Source organism: Cetorhinus maximus, chromosome 35 (genome assembly GCF_964194155.1).
Source record: "Cetorhinus maximus chromosome 35, sCetMax3.hap1.1, whole genome shotgun sequence".
Lineage (NCBI taxonomy): Eukaryota > Metazoa > Chordata > Chondrichthyes > Lamniformes > Cetorhinidae > Cetorhinus > Cetorhinus maximus.
This window is the reverse complement of record NC_135913.1, coordinates 9,086,288-9,106,046: the sequence shown is the minus strand read 5'-3', so window position 1 is coordinate 9,106,046 and position 19,759 is coordinate 9,086,288. Positions and strand designations below refer to the sequence as shown.

At 44.7% G+C, this 19,759-nt stretch overlaps 1 protein-coding gene across 4 annotated transcripts in view; it reads right to left on the bottom strand.

The window, feature by feature from the left end:
* The window catches only part of LOC144672031 (NACHT, LRR and PYD domains-containing protein 3-like), a 705,001-nt gene that overhangs the window by 445,113 nt on the left and 240,129 nt on the right, over positions 1-19,759 (bottom strand). For 3 of the 4 annotated variants that reach the window (XM_078533971.1, XM_078533972.1, XM_078533973.1), the window contains 2 exons: positions 10,941-11,105; positions 9,247-9,411 (listed from right to left, as the gene is read on the bottom strand). In XM_078533971.1, the coding sequence (XP_078390097.1) occupies positions 9,247-9,411; positions 10,941-11,105 (330 nt within the window). Of the gene's footprint in view, positions 1-9,246; positions 9,412-10,940; positions 11,106-11,690; positions 11,862-19,759 lie in introns of all 4 variants that reach the window. The other variant, XM_078533974.1, reaches the window with a different exon arrangement.

The following is a 19,759-nucleotide window of genomic DNA, read 5'->3' as shown; positions in this document are numbered from 1 at the left end:
GCGATACAGAGGGACAGCAGCTCAGCTGGAATCAAAATGCACCACCCCCACTCTTTGCCCCTTCTTTACCCTGCCAGTCACAAACATCAAAACATCTCCAACACAGCTGTCAAGGAAATTGTTCCTTTCATAAATGATTGCTGACTCTTGTGAAATTGGTGACCCTTCCTCAAATCACAATAAAGACAGAGAGGCTGACTGATATCTCAGTTATTTCTGAAAACTGTTAACATCAACAGGAAACAGGGGTGGCTAAAGTGATTCTCTTCCAAAGGTGAAATGTGTTGCTGCTTTATAACATCAATCTCACACTCACTCCCACATCCACACACACACACTCACCCACATTCATAGACAGACACACACACACTCAGAGACATGGACACACACACACTCAGAGACATGGACACACACACACACACTCAGAGACATGGACACACACACACACACACATTCAGAGACATGGACACACACACACACACAAACACAGAGACATGGACACACAGACACACACAGAGACATGGACACACATACACTCAGAGACATGGACACACACACACTCAGGGACATGGACACACACACACTCAGAGACATGGACACACACACACTCAGAGACATGGACACACACACACTCAGAGAAATGAACACACAAACACACTCAGAGACATGGACACACACACACTCAGAGACATGGACACACACACACTCAGAGACATGGACACACACACACTCAGACATGGACACACACACACTCAGAGACATGGACACACACACACACTCAGAGACATGGACACACACACAGAGACATGGACACACACACACACAGACATGGACACACACACACACACACTCAGAGACATGGACACACACACACACTCAGAGACATGGACACACACACACACACTCAGAGACATGGACACACACACACTCAGAGACATGGACACACACACACACTCAGAGACATGGACACATACATATCCTTTGATCCCTTTCACCCCAAGAGCTATATCTAACTCCCTCTTGAAAACATACAATGTTTTGGTCTCAACTACTTTCTGTGGTAATAAATTCCACAAGTTCACCACTCTCTGGGTGATGAAATTTCTCCTCAACTCAGTCCTAAATGGTCTACCCCAGATCCTCAGAGATGACCCCTGGTTCTGGACTACCCTGCCAGTCACAAACATCAAAACTTCTCCAACACAGCTGTCAAGGAAATTGTTCCTTTCATAAATGATTGCTGACTCTTGTGAAATTGGTGACCCTTCCTCAAATCACAATAAAGACAGAGAGGCTGACTGATATCTCAGTTATTTCTGAAAACTGTTAACATCAACAGGAAACAGGGGTGGCTAAAGTGATTCTCTTCCAAAGGTGAAATGTGTTGCTGCTTTATAATATCAATCTCACACTCACTCACACACACACACTCACCCACATTCACAGACAGACACACACTCACTCAGAGACATGGACACACACACTCAGAGACATGGACACACACACACACACACACACACACACAGACATGGACACACACACACACAGAGACATGGACACACACACACACACACACACACACACACACAGAGAGAGACATGGACACACTCAGAGACATGGACACACACACACTCAGAGACATGGACACACACACGCACAGAGACATGGACACACACAAACACAAAGACATTGACACACACACAGAGACATGGACACACACACAGAGACATGGACACACGCACACACACACTCAGAGACATGGACACACACACACTCAGAGACATGGACACACACACACTCAGAGACATGGACACACACACACTCAGAGACATGGACACACACACACTCAGAGACATGAACACACACACACACTCAGAGACATGGACACATACACACACCGACATGGACACACACACACACACAGAGACATGGACACACACACACAGACATGGACACACACACACGGAGACATGGACACACACACACTCAGAGACAAGGACACACACACTCAGAGTGACATGGACACACACACACAAACAGACATGGACACACACACACTCACTCAGAAACATGGACACACACACACACACTCAGAGACATGGACACACACACACTCAGAGACATGGACACACACACACACACACTCAGAGACATGGACACATACATATCCTTTGATCCCTTTCACCCCAAGAGCTATATCTAACTCCCTCTTGAAAACATACAATGTTTTGGTCTCAACTACTTTCTGTGGTAACAAATTCCACAGGTTCACCACTCTCTGGGTGATGAAATTTCTCCTCAACTCAGTCCTAAATGGTCTACCCCAGATCCTCAGAGTATGACCCCTGGTTCTGGACTACCCTGCCAGTCACAAACATCAAAATATCTCCAACACAGCTGTGAAAAAAATTGTTCCTTTCATTAATGATTGCTGACTCTGGTGAAATTGGTGACCCTTCCTCAAATCACAATAAAGACAGAGAGGCTGACTGATATCTCAGTTATTTCTGAAAACTGTTAACATCAACAGGAAACAGAGGTGGCTAAAGTGATTCTGTTCCAAAGGTGAAATGTGTTGCTGCTTTATAATATCAATCTCACACTCACTCACACACACACACTCTCCCACATTCACAGACAGACACACACTCACTCAGGGACATGGACACACACACTCAGAGACATGGACACACACACACACACACACACACACAGAGACATGGACACACACACACACTCAGAGACATGGACACACACACACACACACACACAGACATGGACACACACACACACACACACACACACACAGAGACATGGACACACATACGCTCAGAGACATGGACACACACACACTCAGAGTCATGGACACACACACTCAGAGACATGGACACACACACACAGATATGGACACACACGCACACACTCAGAGACATGGACACACACACTCAGAGACATGGACATACAAACACTCAGAGACATGGACACACACACTCAGAGACATGGACACACACACACACTCAGAGACATGGACACACACACACACTCAGAGACATGGACACACGGACACACACACAGACATGGACACACACACACTCAGAGACATGGACACACACACACTCAGAGACATGGACACACACACAGAGACATGGACACACACACACAGAGACATGGACACACACACACACAGACATTGACACACAAACAAAGACATGGACACACACACACGCAGAGACATGGACACACACACACAGAGACATGGACACACATACACACACACACACAGACATGGACACACACACTCAGAGACATGGACACACACACTCAGAGACATGGACACACACACACAATCAGAGAGACATGGACACACACACACACACACACAGTGTCATGGACACATACACACTCAGAGACATGGACACACACACTCAAAGACATGGACACACACACACTCAGAGACATGGACACACACACACTCAGAGACATGGACAAACACACACACACACAGACATGGACACACGGACACACACACAGACATGGACACACACACACTCAGAGACATGGACACACACACACTCAGAGACATGGACACACACACAGAGACATGGACACACACACACAGAGACATGGACACACACACACAGACATTGACACACAAACAAAGACATGGACACACACACACACAGAGACATGGACACATACACACAGAGACATGGACACACACACGCAGAGACATGGACACACACACACAGAGACATGGACACACATACACACACACACACAGACATGGACACACACACTCAGAGACATGGACACACACACACACTCAGAGACATGGACACACACACTCAGAGACATGGACACACACACACACTCAGACATGGACACACACACACTCAGAGAGACATGGACACACACACACACACACACAGTGTCATGGACACATACACACTCAGAGACATGGACACACACACTCAGAGACATGGACACACACACACTCAGAGACATGGACACACACACACTCAGAGACATGGACAAACACACACACACACAGACATGGACCAACACACACACAGTGACATGGACACACACACACAGACACTCACAGAGACATGGACACACACACACACAGACACACAGAGACATGGACACACACATATCCTTTGATCCCTTTCACCCCAAGAGCTATATCTAACTCCCCCTTGAAAACATACAATGTTTTGGTCTCAACTACTTTCTGTGGTACCGAATTCCACACGTTCACCACTCTCTGGATGATGAAATTTCTCCTCATCTCAGTCCTAAATTCTACCCCAGATCCTCAGACTGTGACCCCTGGTTCTGGACTCTGCCACCATCGGGAACATCATTCCTGCATCTACCCTGTCAAGTTGTGTTACAATTTTATAGCTTTCTAGGTGATCCCCCCTCATTCTTCTGAAATCCAGCGAATATAATCCTAACCGACTCAATCTCTCCTTATATGTCGGTCCCGCCAACCCAGGAATCAGTCTGGTAAACTTTCGCTGCACCCCCTCTATAGCAAGAACATCCTTCCTCAGGTAAGGAGAGGCTTGAAGGCAGGGCGGATGGTTGGTGGAGCTGAGAGATCGAGTGGCCTAATGAACGGGCACAAGAGAGCCTCTGGGGTCCACAAAACATAATGCTTCTCTATCCATCACTGGTCACAGATTGTGGTCTAAAGAACGTGTTGGAATAAGAACAGAGTAATTAGGAGCAGGAGTAGGCCATTCAGCCCCGAAGCCTTCTCCATCATTTGATAAGATGATGGCTGATCTGATTCTGGCTGATCTGATTCTGGCCTGAACTCTGCTTTACTGTTGGTCTGCGTAACCCTCGATTCTCTTGTCAATCAAATATCCACCTTAACTCAGTCTTGAATATCTTCAATGGCCCAGCCTCCACTCGCCTCTTGAGAAGAGAATTCCACAGACTCACTAAATTTCTTCTCATCTCAGTCTTAAATGGGAGATCCCTATTTTTTAAGACAGTATCCCTAAGTTCTACACCCACAAGAGGAAAGATCCTCTCAGCATACACCCTGTCAAGTCCTCTCAGGATCCTATGTGTTCAGTAAGATCACCTCTCAGCCTCCTAAACACCAACGGGTATAGGCCCAATCTGCTTAACTTTTCCTCATAAAATAAATCCCTTCATCCCAGCAATCAGTCGAGTGAACCTTCTCTGAACTGGTTCTAATGCAATTATACCCTTTCTTAACTAAATATACCAAAACTTTATAGTTTACTCCAGATGCTGCCTGACTAAGGCCCTGTATAGCTGCAGAAAAACTTCCCTACTTTTACAATGCATTCCCCTTGCAATAAAAACATATGAAATAGGAGCAGGAGCCAGCTATTCAGCCCTTCGAGCCCACTCCACCATTCACTGAGATCATGATTCATCTTCCACTTCAACAACATTTCCTTCTATTAACCCCATGTTCCATGATGCTTTCAATGTGTAGAAATCTATAAATCTTAGTCTTGAACATACTAAATAACAGCCTCCTCTGGGGCAGTGAATTCCAAAGATTCCCCACCCTCTGAGTGAAGAAATTACTCCACATCTCAGTCCTAAATGGCCTGCCCCTTATTCTGAGACTGTGTCCCCTGGTTCTAGACACCCCCATCCTGGGGCAACCTCCTACCTGCATCGACACTGTTAATCCCTGTAAGAATTTTGTATGCCTGAATGAGATCACCTCTCATTCTTCTAAACTCCAGAGAATAGAGGACCAGTCTATTTAATTTTTCCTCAGCACGCATTGCTCCAGGTATTATTTTAGTGGAACCTTCATTGCACTCAGTCTAAGACAAGTATATCTTTCCTTAGTTAAGAAGACAAAAGCTTCTTAGAATGCTACTGTTGCCATCTCACCAAGGCAGTGAGACATCTTTACTCCTAAACTCAAATCCAATTGTAATAAAAACCAACATACCATTTACCTTTTTAACTGTTTGCTGTACCTGCATGTTAGCTTTAAGTGTGTCATGAACAAGGACATTGAAATACATTTGAAGATCAATGCTTCCCAGTCTCTCACCATTTAACAAATGGTCTGTATTTGTTATTTCTTGCCAACGTGGATAACCTCACATTTCTCCATATTGTATTCCCTCTGCCAAATTTTGGCCACTCTCTTATCCTCTCCAGATCCCCTTGAAGCATCTTTGCATCCTCCTCACAGCTCACACTTCCGCCTAGTTTCCTGTCACCTGCAAACTTCTAAATATTACATTTAATCCCCACGTCCAAATCATTGATACAGATTGTGAATAGCTGCGCCTGTGATCCTTGTGCTACCTCACTGTACCACATCCATGGGTCTCCCCTTATCTTTTCTGACTGCATCCTCAAAAAACCCCAACAGGTATGTTAAACATGATTTCCCTTTCATAAATCCATGTTGAATCTGCCCAATGCTACCATTATTTTCTAAGTGTTCTATTATCACATCCTGTATTGCAGAATCTCGCATTTTCCCTACTACTTATGTCAGGCTAACAGATCTCTAGTTCCCACTTTACTCTCTCCCTCCTTTCTTAAAAAATGGGGTTTTATTTTCCACCTCCCAATCTACAGGAACCATTCCAGAGACTACAGAATTTTGAAATATGATTACGAACGCATCTACTATCTCTGGAGCCACTTCCTTCAACACTCTGGGTTGTAGATCATCAGGTTCAGGGAATTTGTCTACTTTAAGTCCCATTAATTTCTCTAATACTTTTTTTTAACAAATATTAATAACTTGCAGTTCCTCGTTTACACTAGTCCCTTGATTCTCCTTTATTTCTGAGCAATTTTTAGTATTTTTCTCTGTGAAGACAGACACAAAGTATTTGTTTAATTTCTTTGACATTTCCTTATTCCGCATTGTAAATTTTCCTGACCTTGCTTGAAATGGACCCACATTTATTTTTTACGAATATTTTCCTTTTTACAGAAGCATTTACAATCAGTCTTTGTGTTTCTTGCTAGTTTACTCTCATATTCTATCTTTTCTTTCTTAATCCATTTCTATGTCCTTCTCTGCAGATTTCTAAAATGTTCCCAATTCTCAGGCTTTCCTTTTTCTGGCAACTTAATACATCTCTTCTCTTGATCTAATACAATTCTTGATTTCTTCAGTTGGGACACTTTGGTTACTGGGTTTTTGTGCATCAAAGGAATGTATTTTTGTTGTAAACATGTCACATTTCAAAGCCTTGAATGGAAATTGGGGTAAAGACACCACTGAGAATCACACTCAGGATCTTCGGTTAACTAGACAGTTGTTGGAACTGCTTTTTCCACAGCATCCACATAATCGCCAGCATACCAATTGTCTTCCTAATCACTTGCTCCACTGCATGCCTAGCGATTCATGGACTGGGTCTCCCAGATCCCTCAGTACCGTACTGTCTTCAGTCTTTCTCCATTCAGGTAAGTTACTGCTTTTCTATTCTTACAGCCAAAGGGGACAAATTCACATTGTCTCACATTCAACTCCATCTGCCAATTTTTTGCCCATTCACTTCACCTCTAAACCACTTAATAGACTCTTTATGTCCACTTGACACGTTACTTTCCTACCTTTGCACCATCGGCAAATTTAGCTACCATGCATTCAGTTCCTTCGCCCAAGTAATTTACACAGGTATTGGAGGACCCAGCACTGACCTCTGTGTCACTCCACTAGTACCAGTTTGCCAAACCGAAAATAGCCCTTTACCCCAACTCTCTGTTTGCTGTTAGCTAATCAATCATCCATGCATACTAATATGCTACCACCTACATAACAAATTTTTATCTTGTTATCTTTGTTAACTTTGATGTGACACTTTATCAAATTGCTTTTGGAAATCCAAGTGCACCAAATCTACAGATTCTGCTATGTCAATTTTCATGTTACTTCCTCAAAGAAATCTAATACATTTGCCCCATGTGATTTCCAATCTGCTGGGCCTTCCATGAATCTAGGGAATTTTGGAAGATCACAACCAATGCATCTACTATGTCTGCAGCCACTTCCTTTAAGACCCTATGATGAAAGCCATCAAGTCAAGGGACTTGTTAACCTTTGGATCTAAAAGTTTTCCTAATACCTTTCCCCTCGGACCCCTGATTGTTTTAAGTTCCTCCTTTCTTTTTACCTCTTGATTTTCAAGTATTCTTGGGATGTTTCTTGTATCTTCTACAGTGAAGAGAGACACAAAATGCCTGTTCAACGCTTCTTCCATTTCCTCATTTCCCATTGTTAATTTCCCAGCCTCATTTTCTAAGGTACCTATGCACACTTTAGGATTCATGTCCTATATAAATATTTGGAGAACCTCTATCAGCTTTTATACTCTAACTGGCTTTCTCTCATACTCTTCTGATAAAAGGCACCTTTACTATGATGTCTTAATTAATCCAGTCTCATTGAAGATTCCCAGGTCTAAAATAGCCGTTCTGTGGTTGTCACTGGAACATACTCACTAAGAAACTGTCTTGAATACACTCTACGAACTCATCTTCCAGGCAACCCCTTTGCCATTCTGCTTCATCCAATATGTATGAAGATTAAAATAACACGCAATTATTGCAGCACCTTTCTTACAAGTGCCCATTATTTTTTCCTGTATATTCTGTACGAAAGTGTGAAGGTATTAGGGGCCTATAAGCTACTCCCACATGGACTGCTGCGGTTCAAGAAGGCAGCTCACCACAACTTTCCCAAGGACAATTAGGGATGAGCAATTAATGTTGGCCTAGCCAGTGATGCCTGGATCCCATGATTGAATAAAAAAGTGACATGTTACCTTTGCTAATTCATATTCCACTCAAACTAATTCTACATCTTGATCTTCAGAACTAAGGTCATCTCTGACTTCTGTACTAATGTCATCAGTTATTAACAGAGCAACCCCACCACCTTTTCCTAGCTTTTGTCATCGAATCACTTTTCTCTTTTTCCCAAATTAATGGCCAACAGTGACCGGGGACAGACACCCAACTCTGAGGAGGAGGGGAGACTTCGCAATATTCCCCTACACCCGAGGCACAAAGATCTTTGGGACTGGCATCCCATAGCCTAGGGTTCAGAGAGAGAGAAATAACGAATCAAACTAAATGTTTCCTTTTATTCATACCTAACACTAATAATAATGGACAGTGTGTTTTAATAATAGTAACAGTGCTCAATTATATTGTTAAATATTAAGTGATTCTAAACACAATCTCACACTGTCTGGTACTTACTCCAGTTTCTGTATTTTACAGTCCGGTCCCCTCAGAGCTACAGACAGTCGTTTCACTCCTGAATCTCCCAGGTTGTTATCACCCAGGTTCAGATCTGTCAGTGAGCGATTAAAAACAGAGGCAAGATCCTCAGCACAGGAATCTGTCAGTTTGTTGTCCGCTAGACTGGGGGGTGGGGGGAGGGTTCGAGAGAGAAAAAAATAACAGGAATCAGAATAAATTTCCAGTTTTTTTCAAAGAAAGTAACTGAAAAAAATAATATCCAGTGCGAAACATTGAAGAAAAACAACTTCAAAACATAAAAGCAATCTCTAATTGATGCTGTGGGTGTGAAATATAAAGGAATGTTCTGGAAATAGTCAGCCTGGGAGACAGGATCTGTGAAGGGAGAAACAGAGCCCAGAGTCCCGCAGGCGGGCGCGTGCCTGACCCAAGCAGGCGGGGAATCGCGCGAGATGACGTCGAACGAGCGTCCTGACGTCATCGCGCACTCGTGCGATATTTGGCTTTGCGGGCACGCGCAAACGTTGAAGAGCTCCCGCGGACAATGAAGCGGGAAATTAAACCCATTAACGTCCCAATTGTCAGCGGGTTTTCGTGGCCCATTCAACCTGACGTTGGGGGACCAGCCAATCGACCAGGCGACCTTTACATTCTTGATGAAACCTCATCCAAGGGAGGGATGAAATCTCCGTTAGGATTTATAATAAAAATAAATATCTGGGGCCTGTTTTTTTTGTGAGGCCTGTTTCCAGGTGCTTGATTTTGCTGCAGGGACAGTTTTGCAGCACTTTTGTGCTTTATTTTATTATCTGGGGGTCTGCAGCTCTCTGAGGCATCTGTCTGCCTTCAGGGAGCTCACTGGAAGCGCTCACCAGCACTTACAGTGAGGTCGGTGCCGCCCTCTTCCCTCCCCCAGTGGCAGTGCTGAGCCTTTCCCCGGGTACGCTTCACACTGGCTGCCTCGCAATTGGCCAAGCAGCGTAAGATCATGGTCGCGGGGCTGATCGGGCAGAAGCACATTTCACATCCGCTCCCAGGCTCCCCGATCGTGCACCCGACAAGGGAAAAATTCAGGCCAGGTTAATGTTTCAGTTTGATGAGCTTATATTAGAACTGAGAAAAGCAGCGTCTTGACTGGTTTTAATGACATTAAATTGGGGGGAGGGGGGATTGTAAAATGGAAGCGCACCGATTATTAACGTGACAAAACTGGTGATGGTACAAAACAAATCAGAGGTGTCAGCTGTGGCTCAGTTCATAGCACCCTCGCCTTTGAATCAGAGGGTTGTGGGTTCATGTCCCACTCCTGGAAACCAAGAACTGTGAATGTACCCGAAAGAGTTACATGCGATCTGTTGATAACTCAAAAGAGTTACAAAACAAATCACGGGACTCCACACCTTAAACCTGTGTGACTCGTGTGTGGACATGGAGGGAGGATGGTAAAGGAATGGAGTTTGTGGTGGGGAGAAAGATAATGGCTGTGAGGTCAGTACACAGTGTTAGCCTTACAGCCTTATATGTGACTAAGGATAAAAATGAACTTGTTCAAAAGGTCTTGCCCACCCAGCCACTGGCAATGTCCAGGCAGCAGCATTGGCTGTCAGAAGCTAATAATAGTAACAGTGCTCAAAATATATTGTTAAATATTAAATGATTCTAAACACAATCTCACACTGTCTGGTACTTACTCCAGTTTCTGTATTTTACAGTCCGGTCCCCTCAGAGCTACAGACAGTCGTTTCACTCCTGAATCTCCCAGGTTGTTATCACCCAGGTTCAGATCTGTCAGTGAGCGATTAAAAACAGAGGCAAAATCCTCAGCACAAGAATCTGTCAGTTTGTTGCCCCCTAGACTGGGGGGTGGGGGGAGGGTTCGAGAGAGAAAAAAATAACAGGAATCAGAATAAATTTCCAGTTCTTTTCAAAGAACGTGACTAATTAAAATAATAATATAGTGTGAAACATTCCAGAAACACAACTTCAAAACATAAAAGCAATCTCTAAATGATGCTGTGGGTGTGAAATATAAAGGAATGTTCTGGAAATAGTCAGCCTGGGAGACAGGATCTGTGAAGGGAGAAACAGAGCCCAGAGTCCCGCAGGTGGGCGCGTGCCTAACCCAAGCAGGCGGGGAATCGCGCGAGATGATGTCGGACGAGCGTCCTGACGTCATCGCGCACTCGCGCGATATTTGGCTGGACGGGCACGCGCAAACATTGAAGAGCTCCCGCGGACAATGAAGCGGGAAATTAAACCCGTTAGAGAGAGAGAGAAATAACAGGAGGCAGAGGAAATGCAGTTTCATTTTCATTAATAACATTATCACTGACATTAATAATATTGGACAGTGTTTATTTATTTTTCTAATAACACTGCGGAAAATGTCCTGTTAGACATTCAGTTATTATCAACATCATCTCACACAGTTTGGTACTTACCCCAGTCTCTGTATTTTACAGCCCGAGTTCCTCAGACCCACAGACAGTAGTTTCACTCCTGAGTCTCCCAGTGGATTAAAACCCAGGTCCAGATCAGTCAGTGACTGGTTTGTACTGATCACAGAGGCAAGATCCTCGGCACAAGAATCTGTGAGATTGTTATTGAACAGACTGGAGACAAGGGAGAGAAAACCAACAGGAATCAGGGTAAATCTCTGGTGTCCGAGGGAACACTATTAATGACAATAGTAATGTTCAGTGTCAGACACCCCATTATATAGAGGGAAAATACTATTGATGATGAAAATCTGAAATATAAATAGAAAATGCTGGAAATACTCAGCGAGTCAGACACTATATGTGAGGAAAGAATTAGAGATAACAGTTTGAATTTTAAGCTCACCCGCCAGGGGGTTTTTAAGCAATGGGTGAGAGTAAAATTTTTGGGCTGGGTTTCCCACCAGCCGAGACCTCTCAGCGATTGACGCTGGGGTGGGTGAGGTCTCAGACGGGCCACCCGCCCTCACCCCAGTTGAGGCCCTTAAGTGGCCAATTATTGATCACCTGAGGGCCCTTTCCCACCCAGCCTCAATTTTTAGGTCGGCGGGAGGAGTTTCTGGGTCTGGTGGAAGCCCAAAAATAACCGGGTTCAGGCCATTGGCGGAAGGGGCCGGGGGTGGGGAGGTGTCTCCATCAGAAGCCCCCCTTTTAACCTCGGACATCCCCCATCCCCCTCGCCCCCAGCTTCCCCACCAAGGTCCAGTGGCCGCAGGACCTCCCTCCAGCCCTCAGTCCCTGACACCCCAATCGCCTACTGTCCAGCCCCCAGGCCTCCCCATCCTCCTTAAGTGGGTGTTTGGACGTAGGGTCAGGGTAGTCAGAGTTACCAATGCGATATTATCAGAGCTGACAGGTGGGAGGAGCCGTCCACTTCGGTGGTGCAGACAGGGGACGTCCCGGTTCAGACAATGCTGGCGCCATCTGTAAAGGCAGCCAGCAGTACTTTCAAACACAGCAGCTCTGGAGGGATTAGCGAGGGAGCCCTGGTTACTGAGTGAAGAGCTGAAATGGCAGAAGACAGATCAAGGGTTGCACGCTGATGAGTGCTGCATGCAGGAGACATGCATGTGGTGCCATGCGGGACAGTCAGGCTGCCACCAGTATAGGCTAGTGTGTCTCTTTGATGGGTGAGTTTCATAAAGATTTCTCTGCTTGCAGATGTAAACAGCTGACGAGAGGGCCTGAGCCAAGATGGGTCACTGTACCCCAGATCTCCTCATCCTTACACCCATGGAAATTCAGACACATGAACTGGGAGATCTGGAGGAAGGGCGGGCAATCACTGATGTTGAGGTGGGTTGTGGAGCTGAGAGAATGAGTGTCCTAATGGATGAACACAGGAGACCCTCTGGCGAGCACAAAACAAACATTTCCCTAGAAACACTAGTTTTTCTTTCACAGATAGAGGGCTGTGACCGGGTGACAGCCATCCACCTCTGAGGACGAGAAGGGGACCTCAGAGGGTGCACATTATTCCCCTCGCACTCTCCACCAGTGCAGGTATTATCACGTCGGGAGATAGTCACATTTCATTAGTAAAGGAGTCACAATCTGGTGAACGGCACAGACACGCCCGAGCAGCTGATGGAGACAGTAATAACCAAGGTCACTCACAGTCGGGAGGGAAAGGCAATGTAAAGCTTCAGGCTGATGACATGTCACTAGCGTTGAAGACGCTATGTGTACTGTATGTGTCTTCAATGAATTTTAAGATGGTGCATCACAAAATCTTTCACCATTATTTTAAGGACACTACTGGGCCTTTAACAGTTCACTGGCTCCTGAAGACGCACAAGCCAGCAGATGTTGGAACTGCAGCATGAGGTATGTTAACATAAAGAAGCTGTGTGCCACCAGACACAAAGGATGTAGGAGTTAATCGAAGCTATAAGTATTGCTGTGTCCTGGGCATGAGTGCCCTAGGCATCCTGTACTGAGAGATTGGTGACCTTGATCGACAGTCAATCCAGCAGACCAACGATTGGAGATACACACTGACCTGCATGTCATCACCACCTCCATGGGCAATGGCTGGGTGAGAAGGGGTGAGGTGACTGGAGTCACCACCAAGTCCTCGGACTCCTCAGGTGAGCAGGGAGGGTCCAGTGTGCCCTGAAAGTGTATAGGAGTGACTGCCTGCAGCATCTGGGGGCTCCTCTCAGGGTGCTTCTGGATTTGGCAGCGGGTCCTCCACTGCTCTGACCGGAACACCAGCACCTCACAAACCCACGATAACAGAGCCGATTCCAGTATCTGTGCAGGAGGCCCTCAGTATGCTGGGGCCCTCCAGACCTCAGGGAACCAGAGGACAACCACCATGGTCATTGAAATCCTCGGAGGAGAAAGGTCAGCACCCTGCCTCCACCTCAGCTGACAGCGCAGGGGGAGTGCAATGTAGGAGCCCCCATCATCACTTTAAAAGTTCATCTCATTGCATTTGGGTTTCACAGGGTTATATTTTGTTGTGACATATCACCTTGCTGTGTATGTGTCTTCAATGAATTTTAAGATGGTGCATCACAAAATTAACCTTTCACCATTATTTTAAGGACATTACTGGGACTTTAACAGTTCACTGCCTCCTGCAAAGGGTGACAATGGAAGGACAACACAGAATGAGTTCAATTCATTTCCAACGTTTTTGCCTCAAGTGGTAACGGTTCCAGGGAAATGTTCAGGACATTCAAAGAAATGGTGGAACAAGGCACAAGGTGGAAGATTAATTATATTAAATGGGTGTCTAAGTAAAGACTCATATGGAACACGTCTGTATGTTGAATCTCAAGCTTCACTTGCACATTTTGACCAGGTGTCAGTGCAGGGACGGTGATATAGTTCCAAGTCAGGATGGTGTGTGACTTCAAGGGGCACTTGCAGTTTCTAATGCATCTGCTGACCTTGTCCTTCCAGGTGGTAGAGGCCACGGTTTTGGAAGTTGCTGTTGAAGGAGTCTTGGTGTGATGCTGCCGCCAATGTGGGTCGGTGGTGGAGGGAATGGATGTTAAGTTGGTCAATGGGATTCTGTTCAAGCATACTCATTTGCCCTGGATGGTGTCGAGCTTCTTGATTGTTGTTAGAGCTGCACTGATCCAGGCAAGTGGAGAGCATTCCTACATATTCCTGACTTGTGCCCGTCTAGATAGTTAAGAGATTTTGGGATGTCAGGAGGTGAGTTACTCACTGCAGAATTCCCAGCCTATGGTGTAGGAGGGAGGGCGGTGGTGGTGGAGTGGTGGTGAGGTTAGATTCTCTCTTGTTGGAGATGGTAATTGCCTGGCTCTTGTGTGGTGCATTTGTTACTTGCCACTTATCAGGCCAAGCCTACAAATTCTCCAGGTCTTGCTGCACAAGAACAAAGAAATAGGAGCCGGAATAGCCTGCTCAGACAATATGATCATGGGTGACCGAGGGCTTCAACTCCACTTTCCCACCCACTCCCCATGTTGCTCAATCCCATGAGGGAACAAAAATCTGTCTCTCTCAGCCTTAGAATTATTTATTCAACGATGGAGATCCACAACCCTCTGGGATAGAGAATTCCAAAGATTCATAACCCCTTAAGTGAAGCATCAGTCCCTAAAGTTCAGTAGCCTATACTGAGACTGTTTCCCTGCAGACAGAAGTTAGGGAGCTAGGTAAGAAATTAGCAAGCGCAGCCTGAAAAGCAGTAATCTCTGGATAACTCCTCGTATCCCGCACAAGTGAACACAGAAGTAGGAGGGTAAGCAGATGCATTAGTGGCTGCAAAGATGGTGCAGGGGAAAGGGATTTAGAATTGCTGGGACTTTGTAACCAGCTCTGAGGGAGTTGGGACCTCTACAGGCCAGATGGATTGCACCTAAACAGAGCTGGAGCTGAGTGCCTGGTGATTTGCTCCTGGTATTGAGGAGGGTTTAAACTAACTTGGCAGGAGTGTGGGAACCAGGAGGTAATATCAGAGAGGAATACCAAGGAATACTGGGAGAAATATATAGCACTAGAATAGGAAATAGTAAGTTATTAAGTCTGTACAGAGTAAGGGGGAAGACAATAAAGTCTAAATCAGGGTTACAGAGCATGTTAGTGAATGCATGGAGTGTGGTAAATAAGATTGGTGTGTTCCAGGTGCACGTGCCATGTGGAAATATGGTGCTGTGGCAGTAACAGAGGCCTCACTCAGCGAATGGCAGGGCTGGGTCTTAACTATTCCTGAATATAGGGTATTCAGGAAAGATAGGAAAGGGAGAAAATGGAATGGGGTGGTTGGAATGATTAAGCAGAATATTTCAGTGCTGGAGAAAGGGGATGATCCAAAGAGGACAAGGACAGAATTTATATGGCTCGATCTATGGAACAAAAAAGGTGCAATTACATTGCTAGTCTATAGGCTACCAACTAGGGGAAAGATGGAGACGAACAAATTTGTAAGGAAATTCCAGAGAGGTGCAAGAATTATGAAGTAGTTATAATGGGGAACATTAATTGTCCAAATATAGACTTGGATAGTGTTAATGTGACAGGCAGAGAGGGACAAGAATTCCTAGAGTGACCAGGAAATTGTTCTACAGCAGCGTGTTTCCAGTGTGAGAAAGGATGCACAGCTTGACATGATTCTTTGGAATGAGATGGGCCAAGTAGATCAAGTATAAAGGAGTGATCACTGTATCGTAAGGTTTAAGCTGACTGTGGGATAAAACAAAGAACAGCCCAGATAAGAATAATTAATATGGGGAAAGCCTACTTTAATGGTCTAAGAATGGGTCTGACCCAGTTAAATTGGACTGTTTGAGCCAATAATCGTCAGACCTGGCTGGCCTCCCCCATTGAGGATGGGAATATTGGTGAAGCCTTTTCCTCCAGTGAGCTGTTTAATCGCCCGTCACCATTCACAACTGGATGTGACAGGTGTACAAAACTTTGATCTTATCGGTTGATTGTGGGATCACGTGCTTCTCCCATTAGTTGGCCTGCAGGTTGTCCTGGGTTGTAGCTTCACCAGTTTGGCACCTCATTTTTAGGTGCACCCAAGTCTAAGTCATGAACATATATCAAGAAATGTAATACTGCTCGTCCTGTAGCAACCGGTGGAGAGTTCCTTGAAATGTGTGTAAACAAAGATGCGTAACATAACATTACGGAGTAAAGTTTCCATTCTCCCCATCATTAAATACTCACCGGGGTAATTATTCCATTCGGACAGGAGACAGTGGGGAGACACATGGGGACTGATAGTGGACCAATTTTTTTCAATAATCAATACAACGTTACAGAAGAAATAACTATTAGCAGAACATTGTTCCTATAATAAGGAATGCTTTGTTTGTTAATTAAACCGGGGTGTCATATTTTCATTACAACGGAGTGAGATACTCATTTCTGACACCCATATGTTATATCCAACTGTTTGCTTTGAATTTTGAGTGAACAGTGCGATGTTTCATTAGGAATCAATTAGGTTCGTCTTGGGAAACTGCAGGCAGAAAACAAATGGAGTAAAGGTATTCTGATGCACGGTCATATTCGCAAAAACCCTTTTACTTCGCACTTGGACGATTACTTAGAACACCTGCAATAATTTAACTAGTTAGGAGAGGAACATTTGTTCTTTTTTTCTCTCTTTTTTAAACATAGTCAGAATCAAAGTCCAGGGAATTATCATCATCTTCTTAATCTCTTCCCTGAATTTAGTTTGTGTTGCTGCATAAATACATGTGTTTGAACAAGAACTCAAATACATGAGCATGCATCCGGTTTCAGTCGCGATGTGTTCAGGAGTTGCAAAATCGCCTCGAGTTTGTGCAGTGCTTGGCAATCTCGTAGTTAAAAAACTAACGACAGCTGTCAGCCACAACAGTAGAAAACTGCCCGATACTCCAAACAATAAAGTAATCGATTTTCTCCTGTTCTTCATCTCTAAATCACTCTGATTCTCATGTTTGTGACCCCGTAGTGCCCTGCGGGCTCTGCTGGCCACTAAAATTCGCCTGATTGTCAAACAATTAAACAGTAATATCAACCAAAAAGGAAGCCAAGCAACAAAAATGCTTTTTAACCAGGAATATGCCAAACCAGCAGGCGATGAGTAAAAGGCCACACTGGAGAGGCAACCCCAGGCGATATTGTGAATCATTCGTTCAGGTTCATATGCAAACCAAAAGGGGATGTTTTCGAAATAGATCAAAACAGAGACTATTGTTAAAACCACAGTCGCCATTTTCTTAGTGCTGTACTTTGTTTTAAAGTTCTGACAACATATAGCTACAAATCGGTCAAATGTGAAGCAGACAGTAAACCAGACAGAGAGATCCAGGGTAGCAGGATTCAAAGACAGGATGAATTTACAAACGGCAGTGTAGGACAGGAATGAATACGGAAAGTGAAAGCTGATAACGCGATATATTATTACGTTGAAAATCATGACCAGAAGATCTGCTGCGGCCATAGCGGCCATGTAGAGGGAGATACATTTCGATAGGTCACAATTCCCTCTGGAGAGAATCGCGATTGTCATTAAGTTGGCTGTAAGAAAGGGAGAAAAAAGTTAAGCAACGAAAAGACAATTGTTACAACATTTTATTGGGAAATATTCGGATCTGTCTCTATTTCGCGTTATCGACACGGATTATTTTCATTTTCATGATAGAGACGAGTGTTGCTGAAACTTTGCTTTTTTTAAATGAAACGATTGACCATCTGAGACCCGTTGTAATTCCAGCAAACGTTATTCAGAAATCACCACGTCTTCAAAATGGTTTCCAGAAGACTAATAGGCACATGGGGATTCCAATAAAACATTCATCCGAGGCACAAACATTAAAATTATGCCGAGAAATTCCACACATTCTCCATAGTCACCCTCAGTAAACAGCCCAACCACCGCTTGGCGAATAGTGCAATTGTGCGGGTTCATGCCGGCAGAACAGAGGTTGGCAGCTCCCTGAACTGCAATGTATTCTCAAAATCCTTTCAAAAGCCCCTGTTGGGTGAAGGCGGCCAAAATCGGAGGAATTACCAACGTCAAGTAAACAGGGAGCCCGGAATAAATGAACTGATTCCCAGGGATAAACAGCAAATCTATTTGGGGTGAATGATTTATTACTTGAGAGGGTGGACGGGGGAGGGGAGTTGTTCGAGGGTAATAGGGGGTAAATCAGCCTCAGCAAAAGGAGGACACTTGAACCCCCGTTGTCACGGTCTAGCGACCAGAACAGACGCTCGTCGGTGGCAAGGATTAGCAGGATACACGTCGATATTTCTCAAATCATCCTGATGGATATGTCACTCCCCAATGAGGTCATTCTCGAAATCTGTTACATTAACATTGAAATTATCAACAACCTTCAGGCCACAGAGTGTGAAACTGACTTACCGGGAACGCCGAATGCTGCCAGAACAGGATAGTAAATGTTCTCTATCTGTAGAACTGTTACCATGTTTTACAGACCTGTCCGAATCCCCTCAAGGTATACGGTTCCGAGTGGAATGCATCTGAGATCCCTTTATGGAACAATCCATGCTCCCCTGAGAAAATCAAGTTACACAATATTTGTGCATTAGTTGAAGTTCTTTAACAAACAATTTGGCGATTTTCTGGTTCACTGCGCCTCGGCCACTAATGGGGAAATTGCGCAAACCAGGACATTAAATCTCACCTGTTAAAATGAGTGGAAGCAACATAATCCCGGATTGAAAGTGCTCTATGCATGCCCCGTGAAATTTGAATGGAACATACCCCTTTTGGACACTGCGCCAGGTTATTGTGATCTCTTACTAATTTGGTAAAACCCTCGCCAATCCAGAATGTAAGTCAAACTTATTTGGTGCTCAAAGGATCGCAGGTAATGTCTCGCCTCGAACTATACTGCGTATGAACCAAAATGTTATAATTGATATTGAATATACTCTAACAATGACCACGGCTGCCATTTTGGAGCAATAGTGGTAATAAACTGACTCCAAAACTAATGTGGTGACCTTACTCTAACTGCACAGATAGTAACCCCAAACTAAAATAACTCATGGAAACCCGA